At 44.3% G+C, this 12,959-nt stretch overlaps 1 protein-coding gene across 1 annotated transcript in view; it reads left to right on the forward strand.

Annotated features, from left to right (window-relative positions):
- The window catches only part of LOC306918644 (actin-histidine N-methyltransferase-like), a gene marked incomplete at its 3' end in the record, with an annotated part of 10,464 nt that extends 1,223 nt beyond the window's left edge, over positions 1 to 9,241 (forward strand). The window contains exons 2-3 of the mRNA XM_079531533.1: positions 4,273 to 4,347; positions 9,075 to 9,241. Coding sequence (XP_079387659.1) covers positions 4,273 to 4,347; positions 9,075 to 9,241 — 242 coding nt within the window. The remainder of the gene's footprint in view (positions 1 to 4,272; positions 4,348 to 9,074) is intronic.
- Positions 9,242 to 12,959: the final 3,718 nt, after the last annotated feature.

Raw genomic sequence — 12,959 nt, forward strand, 5'->3', positions numbered from 1 at the left:
ATGGGGGGCCGTGGCCCATAGAGATAATTCTGGGGGTCCTTGACATGAAAAAGGTTGAGCACCACTGACATACAGTAGAAACATAGGTTTTTCAGAAAAAAATTAGGATTTAGAAGTCTTTTTTTTAATCGACCTCAGTCCAAAATGGGTTAAGACACCCGAAATGTATTTATTTGCTACCTATTCCCTCTGCCGAGAATGTAAATGAAAAGCGCCTTTTCAAACCCCTGGATGTATCGTTATGTATTAGTTGTATTGTTATTGCTCTATCTCTTCATGACCGCTGTCCGCTGGAAACCTTGTATGTCCAAAACCGTTGCTTTTCAGAAACTTTTCAGAAACATGTGTTCCAAATGGATCCAGTTATAATTTACCATTACCATATTGATTGATTGAAGTATGTATTAACAGTTTACAGAATAGAGCGTCGCAGTCCCGCCCCGGAAAATAATTCCCCGTTCATTTTCCTCATAGACTTTTCAGAAAGTATTTATTTAAAGACGTTTACGCCGCGGACAAAGCCAACTCTTGTCGTGACAAATCATGACAACAAACACAATTTTTCGGGCTGAACAAATAATTAGAAAGAAGAAGAAAACGGCAGGTTACAACACTTTCTTTTGTTGTTTTTCTTCTTTGTAATTATTTGTTTGGTCCAAAATATTGTGTTTGTTGTCATGATTTGTCACGACAAGAGTTGGCTTTGTACGATGCTTATAAGGTCTTTAAATAAATACTTTTTGAAATGTCTATGGGGAAAAATGCATTGGGAACTATTCCCTGGGCCTGGCGTCGTCATGAAAGGGGGCGGGACTGCGACGCTCTATTACAGTACATTTCAAGCACAACTCGATACAATAAAAAACTGAGTGGACGACGCCATAAAGCATTACACTTGTTTACAAGAGGGTCCACCGTTTTCAATTCATCATAACATTTAGAGACGTACAAATATACACTTCTATATAGCCCAACACAGGAAATCATCATATAGGAGGTACAAAGGGGGGAAAAAAACAATAGTCACAAGCTCGTGTTAAAGGAGCATTCAGTGATTTGGGTGATTTGGAAAACCACCCAGTCCGCCCCGGTAACAAAATGTGCACATGCACACTCTACAGTGGGTGGAAGTGCAACAGGCCAACAGCATGTGCACCAAGGCCCGCCCCCACTCGATCATGATTGGAGGAAGGCCCCACTCATCCTGATTGGATGAAGGTTTTGCCACCCACCACCAAAACTGAAACTAGGGTTTTTTGACCCCATGGGGCTCACTGGGGACAGGGAGGAACTCCTTATATGGTCAGCACACTCTATAGTAGGGAGGATTATCCAGAAAAAAAGAAAAAATAAGTGATATTTGAATTAAGTCAAATCACTGAATATACCTTTAATGCTTTCCATTGGTTCGCCTTGTGAGCTCGTAGATCAGTCATGTTTGCTACTTTTTGTGTGACATGATGAATTAGAAGTTGAAATATGAAGATATGAGGTTTCTGCCCGACACAGGAACAACACTGTGAACGGTATTGACATTGATTGGGTCATATTTAGTTGTCGTACAAAAAATGTACACACTCTCCATGCTATGGGATCGAAAAGCTGTTGTTGACACCAATCATTGCGGTCCCATAACACGTTTAGAGGAGCAGAGTATCGTGGTTGACGTATGCGTATCCTTTGTCGCTCTCACTTTGATAAGGTTTCATTCCTCAAAAGCATTTATATTTTCTCTATATATATATCTTGTTTCGTTATTGAGGTATGGGGCCTATTATGCCATTTTGGGCGGGAACCCCTTTTGGTGTTTATAGCATTCTGTTCTACTTTAGCTATTGAAAAAATAGCAGATCTACAAGCTCATAGCGCGCCACCGAGTGGCGCGCTACGAGCTTGTAGGTCTGCTATTTTTGAAAAGTCATGAAAATGTGGCGCAAATCTTTGAATATATATTTCAGAGCGAACATTTTTAACTAAAATATTGGCTTCTGGGGGGGTGCCTGGAACTACATATTTTGAGATGGGGTTCCGTGGCCCATAGTGATAATTCTGGGGGTCCTTGACATGAAAAAGGTTGAGCACCACTGACATAGAAACATGGGTTTTTCAGAAAAAAAATAGGATTTAGAAGCCTTTTTGTATTGACGTCAGGCCTAAATGGGTTATAGTGGCGGGTTATTGGGAGTCTGATGCGTCTCAGATCGTCGCACAAAACGTATCACACTTCATCAAAATGCTGTTCTGACATCGGGGGTCCAGCTATAACAGCAGAACCTGTCTCACTGTCTTGTGTTTGACCATACCGCTCAGAACCTGTCTCACTGTCTTGTGTTTGACCATACCGCTCAGAACCTGTCTCACTGTCTTGTGTTTGACCCTACCCCTTAGAACCTGTCTCACTGTCTTGTGTTTGACCCTACCCCTTAGAACCTGTCTCACTGTCTTGTGTTTGACCCTACCCCTTAGAACCTGTCTCACTGTCTTGTGTTTGACCCTACCCCTCAGAACCTGTCTCACTGTCTTGTGTTTGACCATACCGCTCAGAACCTGTCTCACTGTCTTGTGTTTGACCCTACCCCTTAGAACCTGTCTCACTGTCTTGTGTTTGACCCTACCCCTTAGAACCTGTCTCACTGTCTTGTGTGTGACCATACCCCTTAGAACCTGTCTCACTGTCTTGTGTGTGACCCTACCCCTTAGAACCTGTCTCACTGTCTTGTGTTTGACCCTACCCCTTAGAACCTGTCTCACTGTCTTGTGTGTGACCATACCCCTCAGAACCTGTCTCACTGTCTTGTGTTTGACCATACCCCTCAGATACCTGTCTCACTGTCTTGTGTTTGACCCTACCCCTCAGAACCTGTCTCACTGTCTTGTGTTTGACCCTACCCCTCAGAACCTGTCTCACTGTCTTGTGTTTGACCCTACCCCTCAGAACCTGTCTCACTGTCTTGTGTTTGACCCTACCCCTCAGAACCTGTCTCACTGTCTTGTGTTTGACCATACCCCTCAGATACCTGTCTCACTGTCTTGTGTTTGACCCTACCCCTCAGAACCTGTCTCACTGTCTTGTGTTTGACCCTACCCCTCAGAACCTGTCTCACTGTCTTGTGTTTGACCCTACCCCTTAGAACCTGTCTCACTGTCTTGTGTGTGACCATACCCCTTAGAACCTGTCTCACTGTCTTGTGTGTGACCATACCCCTCAGAACCTGTCTCACTGTCTTGTGTTTGACCCTACCCCTTAGAACCTGTCTCACTGTCTTGTGTTTGACCCTACCCCTTAGAACCTGTCTCACTGTCTTGTGTGTGACCATACCCCTCAGAACCTGTCTCACTGTCTTGTGTTTGACCATACCCCTCAGATACCTGTCTCACTGTCTTGTGTTTGACCCTACCCCTCAGAACCTGTCTCACTGTCTTGTGTTTGACCCTACCCCTCAGAACCTGTCTCACTGTCTTGTGTTTGACCCTACCCCTCAGAACCTGTCTCACTGTCTTGTGTTTGACCCTACCCCTCAGAACCTGTCTCACTGTCTTGTGTTTGACCATACCCCTCAGATACCTGTCTCACTGTCTTGTGTTTGACCCTACCCCTCAGAACCTGTCTCACTGTCTTGTGTTTGACCCTACCCCTCAGAACCTGTCTCACTGTCTTGTGTTTGACCCTACCCCTTAGAACCTGTCTCACTGTCTTGTGTTTGACCCTACCCCTCAGAACCTGTCTCACTGTCTTGTGTTTGACCCTACCCCTCAGATACCTGTCTCACTGTCTTGTATTTGACCATACCCCTCAGAACCTGTCTCACTGTCTTGTGTTTGACCATACCCCTCAGAACCTGTCTCACTGTCTTGTGTTTGACCATACCCCTCAGAACCTGTCTCACTGTCTTGTGTTTGACCCTACCCCTCAGATACCTGTCTCACTGTCTTGTGTTTGACCCTACCCCTTAGAACCTGTCTCACTGTCTTGAGTGAGTGAATGAATGAATAGCTTATTTCGGTCTTAAAAACTTGTACATGATTCTTACAGCAAAACTTTAAAGGAAATGTTTGGACCAAAAAGGTGTGGGCTGAAGCCATAGCTTATATTATTTGTGCCTACCCTTTTTGACTTACTCATATTACATAATCACAAATAATAACACAACGGACAAGGCAATTAACGGAATACATTTGGTAGAATCATATGGAGCTGTAAATGATGCCTTATAAGAGGTTCATGATGATGTTTTATATTTTTCAACGGTATTATTTTTAAACATTTGACAGATCACCACGGGCTACAACTTGGAGGACGACAGGTGTGAATGCGTGGCGCTGCAGGACTACAAGGAGAACGATCAGGTGGGGCAAAGAGGTTTTTTTATTTTTTTATGTTTTTTTTGTGGCTTTCGCCTTTTATTGTATATATTTTATGGAGGGACAGACAGTAGGCTGACAGGAAATGGGGAGAGAGATGGGGGGAAGACATGCAGTAAAGGCCGTCGGGATCAGGAGTCGAACCCGCGGCACACTGCCAGACTGGATTACCAGCCAAGGTGCCTGGACCACTGAGTATAAAGAAGGATAGAGACCGAACTGGAGCGTTAGCCCCGCCCCCCCGTTATTCATTTCAGTGTTAGTTGCTCAGTGGCGTTTTGAAGCACCCGGAATACTTCGGGAAGTATAATTATAACTCAATGGCGCGCCAACATGATGGAGAGTTGGAGATCTTTTAACTCTTGAGAGCGTAAATGGACCCTTATGGGTCCATTCGGTTTCATTTTCAAGAGTTACATTATTGTTAAACATCTGCAAGTCTACACAATTAGAGAATGTAGAAGAATTGTTATTTTTGATCAAAAAATAATGGAATGAACCTCCCAAACACTGTGTGGGGTGGCTCTATGATGGACAATAGTGGTGGTCCCCAGGTTGCTCTTAGTCAGGATGGTGGTCCCTTGGGTCAAAATCTGTTGAAACCCCCTGATTTAGTTGATTATGAAAAATAACGTTACCTACTGTATCTGGGTTGTATTCTGGATAGTCCTTTTTTATTATTATTTTATTTTATTATTATTTTGTTGCATCACAATGTGTCATGATGCAGTGTGCACTTCTGTGTGCACATCTGCTATTTTCAAAACATTTTCAAAAACATTTGAAACTTGTGAAATCCTGGACATTCTGCATAATGGCATGCACTTTTGGTACTTTAAGAACATTTTCATAGAACACTTTTAGTAATCATTGCAGTATTGATACTTGTACTGAAGTAAGAGAGATTCAGTACTTTTCTCTCTCTCTCTCTCTCTCTCTCTCGCTCTCTCTCTCTCGTCGTCCTATCTTCCTGTGTCATGTGGCACACTGAGCTGTTATCGGCCCTTGGTTCATTTTGATATGGCCAGCTGAGCCCTGTTCACATTGTGTGTGTGTGTGTGTGTGTGGTTCATCTCTCTCTCCTCTCTCTCTCTCTCTCTCTCTCTCTCTCTCTCTCTCTCTCTCTCTCTCATATTTCTGAGTGCCAAACGTCTCCACTCCTGATCCTCGCAAGAAACATTTCCGTTTCATGGTTGGGAAAAAAAAAAAATATATATATATATATATATATATATATTTTTTTAGATGCATCTTCTAGTAGTTTAGTTTAGGATTAGATATGTATAGGTTAGGATTAGATATGTATAGGTTAGGTCTAGGATTAGATATAGTTTAGGATTAGATATGTATAGGTTAGGTTTAGGATTTGATATAGTTTAGGATTAGATATGTATAGGTTAGGTTTAGGGGTTTTAATTGGAGTTAAAAACATGATTTAAACGTAGTTGTGTAGCAGTTTCAGCTTCAAATTCGACATACGTGTTCCACACCCACACAGGGAGTGCAGTGCCCGGCATCGAGTCGGTCAGACCCACGGTTGTCCAGAACCGCCACAAAAGGCTCTGGTCAGTCTCTGCCAGTGGGCCTAATGAGCCCAATTCCTCTCACCTGTGCAATTTGCAGCCTCAGCCAATTGATTGCCATGGCAAACCCCACACCTGCCAATTGATTACTTAACCAGTCCACTTTTCACAGTCCGTTTGCAGCACTCTTCAGGCACAGCCTAGGCAGATACAGAGATCTCCATGTGGGACACAGACGGACAGTTAAAATGGGTGCTGTGACAACGGGTATTGCATACTAGATCTCCATATACAGTATGGGCACAAAAGGGACACCGATAGTTAAAACGGGTTAAAACAACGGGTATTATTAGGTTCAGATACAGAGATCTCCATATACAGTATGGGCACAAAAGGGACACAGACAGATATTTAAAATGGGTGCTATGAGAACGGGGTATTATTAGGTTCCCAAGTTCCATCGTTCCCAATTAGGCCGGTGGCCGACGGGCACGTACAGGTCTAGTATATATATATATATATATATATATAAATGACATTCATAAAATGGCTGTCCTGAAACTGTCGATGTCCTCACAAGTATAGTAATACAAACGTGTGTGTGTGTGTGTGTGTGTGTGTGTGTGTGTGTGTGTGTGTGTGTGTGTGTGTGTGTGTGTGTGTGTGTGTGTGTGTGCGTGTGCGTGTGCGCGCGCGCGCGCGTGTGTGTGTGTGCGCGCGCGCGCGCAACAGTACTCTGTCCACCGCAGCACCTCTCACTCCTTCCCCCTCCGTTTCCATGCCCCTCCTCACCCTCCATGTCCTTCCTTTAGAATAGGAATTATTTGATAAGATTCAGAAGGACAGAGAGGTGCAGGCGAGAGAGAGAGAGCGCTTGAAGGGGCGTGGAGGTGAGGGTGGCAGGGAGGGAGGAGGGCTAGTTTAGAGATGTATAAGACCGGGAGGGTGGATGGAACATTGGGTAACGTTGGTAGACCTAGTAACCCCTTCTCCTCCTCCTCCTCCCCTCTCTGCCCTCCAGTCCGCTCCCCACCCATGGGTGCATTTGTCCTCCCCTGCCTGGCCAATGGCAAACACAGACAGGCCACTTGGAAGGAGCATTTTGCATGCGACCATTAACCCATTTTGGGCGGGAACCCCTTTTGGCGTTTTAAACATTATGTTATAATTTAGCTATTGAAAAATAGCAGATCTACAAGCTCGTAGCGCGCCACCGAGTGGCGCGCTACGAGCTTGTAGGTCTGCTATTTTTTGAAAAATCGTAAAAATGTGGCGCAAATCTTTGAATATATATATTCTTTCAAAGTGAATGTTTTTAACTCGGGTCTAAATGGGTTAAAGCACGCGTGTAAAGTAACATTTAAGTACTACTACTATGCAGTATGTACTCGTGTACGCCGTTTAATTATTATTTGACGAAATTATTAACAATTTGAGTACTTTTTGTATGTTTTGTTGCCAATACTTTAGTACTTTTACTCGAATAACATTTTATAGATTTGGGTCCTTTTCTTGTGGTATTGCTACTTTTACTTTTTCCAGTAAAAGAATTGTGGTATACTGATTTCACCACCGCATCAAAGACATACTTTTATCTTTGCGTCGGCTTGCCTCTCTCTCTCTCTCTCATCCCAGCTCCGTATTTTCCTCTCCATCCTCCATCCGCTATCTGTACAGAAAACGGTAATAATAATGTGTCGGAGGGATTACGTGAGCAGCGTGTGGATCCACTGATGTGGGGGATACCCCCCCCTTCCCCCTATCCCCCCTCCCCCCTTCCACTCGTCACGTTGTCGCTCACAATCGAGTACAAGTCCTCCGTGTATCCACACTCGTATGTATACGATAACTGGACAAGTGAGCACCTGAGAACACTGTTAAAATAGTGTCGTCGGGTAGAACCCATATCCACATTTGTACTTTTGTATTGTTATTTTGTGAATTAACCCGTTTTGACCTGAGATCAGATTCTAAAAATGTCTTCTACATCCTGACAGTTTTCTGTAAAAGCTATGTTTCTATGTCGGTCTTTCTTCGATTTTTCAAAAATAGCAGACCTACAAGCTCGTAGCGCGCCACTCGGTGGCGCGCTATGAGCTTGTAGATCTGCTATTTTTCAATAGCTAAAGCATAACATAATGCTAACACCAAAAGGGGTTCCCACCCAAAATGGGTTAATGCCCTATTTTTGTAATACTACAGTGCCACACAAAAGTAGCAAACATTGCAGATCTACAAGCTCAAAATGTGTCGCATAGATCTGCTATACTTTTGCTAATTTTTTTAATTTGAATATCTGAACAGTAATAGTTTTGGACATATGAGGTAGCAACAATGTATGTGTATGTAGAGGTTAGTCATTCACTGGCAAAAACGCCTTTAACCCATTTAGGCCTGACGTCGAAATTTAAAAACCTGACAGTTTTCTGAAAAACATTATGTTTCTGTATCAGTTGTGCTCAATATTTCATGTCAAGAACCCCAAAAAATATATGTAATACACCGCCGCCACCCCATCTGGAAATATGTTGTTCCAGGGACCTCCCCAGAAGCAAAGATTTGAGTTAAAATGTTCACTCTGTAAGAATATATATTCAAAATTTTCACTATTTAAAAAAAAATAGCAGACCTACAAGTTCCCGCCCAAAATGGGTTAATATCTCTATTTTATTTTATTTTTTTGTTTCTTTTTGGAAGGCCCAAAGCGCCAAAAACATCTTTAACGTCTTTTGCTTTTTTTATTGATTAAGTTAGGCTATACATCACACTTGTCAAAACGAGATGGACGCGCCCGTCCACGTCAATGATTACTGGATTTTTAAAACCCATTTATCTCTCATTCTGTTCCCCAGATTTCACAACTAAAGCGTTGCTGGTCAAGGTTACAAAATTTACGTTTCGGGTAAAAAAAATTAAAAAAAAAGATTTGTGGCTGACTACATGTCATAGCCATTGCTAACTACTTGTTCTCGGCCTGTTGATTTTACTATTTGAAGACCTGGAACCAGTCCGGGTTTTCTTAGCTTACGTATGATTCATGATAATTTGTATGTATATGATGTATTGCCGTGCTTTTTGTTCTTGCTTAATGTACAGTAAATCGCTCTGGATTAAGAGCGTCTGCCAAATGTCTAAATTGTGTGTGTGTGTGTGTCTCTGCCCCCCCCCCCCCCACCCTCTCCCCCTCAGATCTACATCTTCTACGGCACGCGCTCCAATGCCGAGTTCGTCATCCACAACGGCTTCTTCTTCCAGGACAACGCCCACGACAGGGTGAAGATCAAGCTGGGCGTCAGCAAGAGCGAGCGGCTCTACGCCATGAAGGCCGAGGTGCTGGCCCGCGCCGGCATCGCCGCGTAAGTTAACGGGTTGAATGACGCCAATGTACGGCGGTCTAATAGCCTAGACTGCCTAAGTGTAGCGTTGCCTTTGAACAGCCACTGTACCGACCGCTGAGTGGCTTCTCATGAACATCCACTTTAAAACGGTGTAATCACTTGTATTCCATAGCAGCGGTCACAACACCAGCCCACTCAGCGCACAGCTTGTTCCTCCGGCAAATTCGCCATTGTAAACAATGGGACTCAATTTCCCAGAACCCTTTGCACGCCGGCGCGACGGACCTTTTTGCGATGACGTCATCAAAGTACGTCGCAATTACTATGAAGCATTGTGTTCATGGCAAACACACTTAACTGTTCCATGAATTCAAGGCTTCATGGGGTGAGTAATTGATGGGGGGGGGAATGCAGAACCCCTGTTGTTGTCCGTTGAAAATGCAATGGTGGTCGCCGCGGAAGTGGAACAATACAGGAGCAAGTGGTTTCCTTGTTCCTGGTTTGAATCAAGGACTGTCTAAAGAGGACGAGACGCGAAGACCGTACGGGCGAAGCCATGTTGCTTATGGTGCTCCATGGAAGGAAAGAAACATGCACAGTTGAGACCAAGGAAGCTGAACGCGGAAGTGTTGGCTGCATATAGCCCATTGCGCATGTTTCTTTCCTTCCATGGAGCACCATAAGCAACATGGCGTCGCCCGCACGGTCTTCACGTCTCGTCCTCTTTAGACAGTCCTTGGTTTGAATGAGACTCGATGGTGAACCATTGGTTGGGGAGGAGCGCCATCTAAAAAAGAGATCATTCCTAACCGACGTACACATTTATACGTTGTATCCTATACTGGCTTACCTGGCCAGTGAGGAGCCCCCACCGGGAGCACGTCGTAGAGCGTTGGTCCTATACTCCTCCCGCCCAACACTCCCCGCTGACAGGTTGCCACCGCAGCCTTTTAGGATTACGTACAGTGACATAATATCGCCACGGTGCGTTCGGCGGCTTTGGTCGCCCCGAACGCACCGTGGTTGGATTCATACCTCCAACCTCCGCGGCGGGTGGCGCAGGCACCTTGCCGCTGTGCCCACCCCAAGTGCTCCGGGAATCTACTGCTCTAAACTTTTTCTCATTACGGTCATTACGTGCGCCAGCCTGTTTCCCCCCCCCCCCCCCCCCCCCACCCCAGTAAATGTTTCAAACAATTAGCTCGCCCCTTCGGCGTAATTGAAAGACAGTATAAATGTTTTAGCAGGTCTCTCTCTCTTTTGTGCCCCCCCCCCCCCACCCCCAACAAGTATCAATTTACCATCCGCCGCGACGCTTTCATCACCATGCGAGCTTAATCATTTTATCATTAGCCCCCTTAATATTATGCAGCATTCTTCTCTCTCGCCGGCATTTTTAATCAGAAGGCCCCTTTAATCTCTTATTGATGACAAGTCTAAATCTCAACAGTGGAAAATGAAATGAAAACAATCGTCGGTTGTTTGCCAGGGCGCTCCAATAATAGCAGGGGTTCTCAACCCGTGGGTCGCGACCCCTCGGGGGGTCGCGAAAATAATGAAATTATTTTCTTTTTTTTTGCTGCAACTGAATGGCTGGAAAATGGAAATGTACCTAAATTTAATCTACCTGAAGTAATATAATGTTGTCTGACACGTTTGGGGTCTCCGGCTTATCTCACGTTCTTCTCACGCGCCGCCACTTATATTGGCGAGACCCAAAGCTCGGCGGGCTCGGGGGTTGTCCGAGCAGGGAAGCCGGTCCCCACACCCCTCCCGAACACACAGACATTCTGTGCGTCCTCCGCAGACCCGCGAACACACCGATACTATACTAGCAGGGGGCGGACTTCGTAAGAAATCGCCAAGATTTTGCTTTTGGTGAGTCTAGTTTTTGAATTTTGGCGTGGTGTTAGGTCTAAGGTTTTCAAAAAAGCTGTGCAAAAAAGTATTAGATACGTAATACGTAAGGAAGTAGGGGAGTGGCGCAGGTTCTTTCCAAAATGACGTGCGCATGGAGTAGGGCATTCACTTCTAGTCATTTTTACTAGTTGACTAGTTGCCTAGTTTACTAGTCGACTAGTTGTCAACTAGTTTACTAGTCGACTAGTTGTTTAACCACCTATTATGTTATAAATAAATAAATAAAAAATAAACTGTGTACATTGGTGACTAGAACTATAATCTACCTGATCTTGAGGCCTACAAAATCGGGGAAAAAATAAAAAATAAAACTTATTTGTTTTTGTTTTTGTTTTTTCTTATCAACTAGTCAACTAGTACCAGCAAGGTTGACTAGTGGATTTACTAGTCGACTAGTAAACTAGTCGACTAGTAACTAAAGCTTTCTACTACTAGTACTAGTAGTAGAAAGCTTTAGAATCTGATCGACTAGTAAACTAGTCGACTAGTTGCTTAATGCCCTAGCATGGAGCCCATTGCCTTTCGTATAGTCGAATAGTGTTTATAGTTATCTAGCTATATATCTCGTGTTGTATAGCTGCAGACTCCTCACTCAAAATGTATGTGCACTTGCAGTTTGGGCAACTCGAAAGCAAACTCCACATGCCCCAACATTTTATTCACCTGCCATAGTGTCTGACCCCTTACCCCTGTGTCTGATCGGTGGTTAGACTGCATATTCGCCGACACGATATGACCAAATAAGGGGCCGATCCGATACTTTCCCGATACCGATACAGTATCGGGACGTCTCTAATCGATACATAATTATTCACAGACCCTATATACTGAGATTTATGGAAGGAAATGGCCCTTTCTGGAGCTTCCATTTGTCTGAGCTCAACCTTTTTGCTTTTAACCCATTTTGGCCTGAACCCCTTTTGGTGTTAGCATTATGTTATGCTTCAGCTACTGAAAAATAGCAGACCTACAAGCTCGTAGCGCGCCACCGAGTGGCGCGCTACGAGCTTGTAGGTCTGCTATTTTTTAACAATCGAAGAACGACTGACATAGAAACATAGCTTTTTCAGAAAACTGTCAGGATGTAGAAGACATTTTTAGAATCTGATCTCAGGTCAAAATGGGTTAAGTTGAGCTCAGCTCGATGCTCTGTTACTGAAGCAACGGACAGAGGGGGATAATTCAATAGCAGCACTGGGGGGAACAGGCCCCCCCCCATAATGCATTTCTGTGGTGTAATAATGTCGACCCTGTCCTAGCGACTGCCACATCGATCAATTTGCTGAAGTACAGAAAAATATTGTCGTCCTCCCGTCCTCCCCCCCCCCCCCCCAAAAAAAAATTACCTTAGCCCCGCAAACGTTATGAAGAAATGCCATTTTGACGCCGGAACGCATTCTGCTGAGTCTTGAGCTCATTCTGCAAGCGACAACTTCACTTCATGTTCCCTGTCAATCTGCTCACCTCGTCAATCCAAATAAATATATTAACCCATTTTGACCCGAGATCAGATTCTAAAAATGTCTTCTACATCCTGACAGTTTTCTGAAAAAGCTATGTTTCTGTGTCAGTCGTTCTTCGATTTTTCAAAAATAGCAGACCTACAAGCTCGTAGCGCGCCACTCGGTGGCGCGCTATGAGCTTGTAGATCTGCTATTTTTCAATAGCTAAAAGCATAACATAATGCTAACACCAAAAGGGGTTCCCGCCCGGAATGGGTTAATCGATAAATGGAACAGGGGCAGAGTGACTGTGGCCACTGGCTGCTGTGGGAATAAACCAAAGGAGGGGAGAGAGAAAAAGAACATAATTGACT

This window comes from Electrona antarctica (genome assembly GCF_951216825.1).
Source record: "Electrona antarctica genome assembly, contig: scaffold_1287, whole genome shotgun sequence".
Classification (NCBI taxonomy): Eukaryota; Metazoa; Chordata; class Actinopteri; order Myctophiformes; family Myctophidae; genus Electrona; species Electrona antarctica.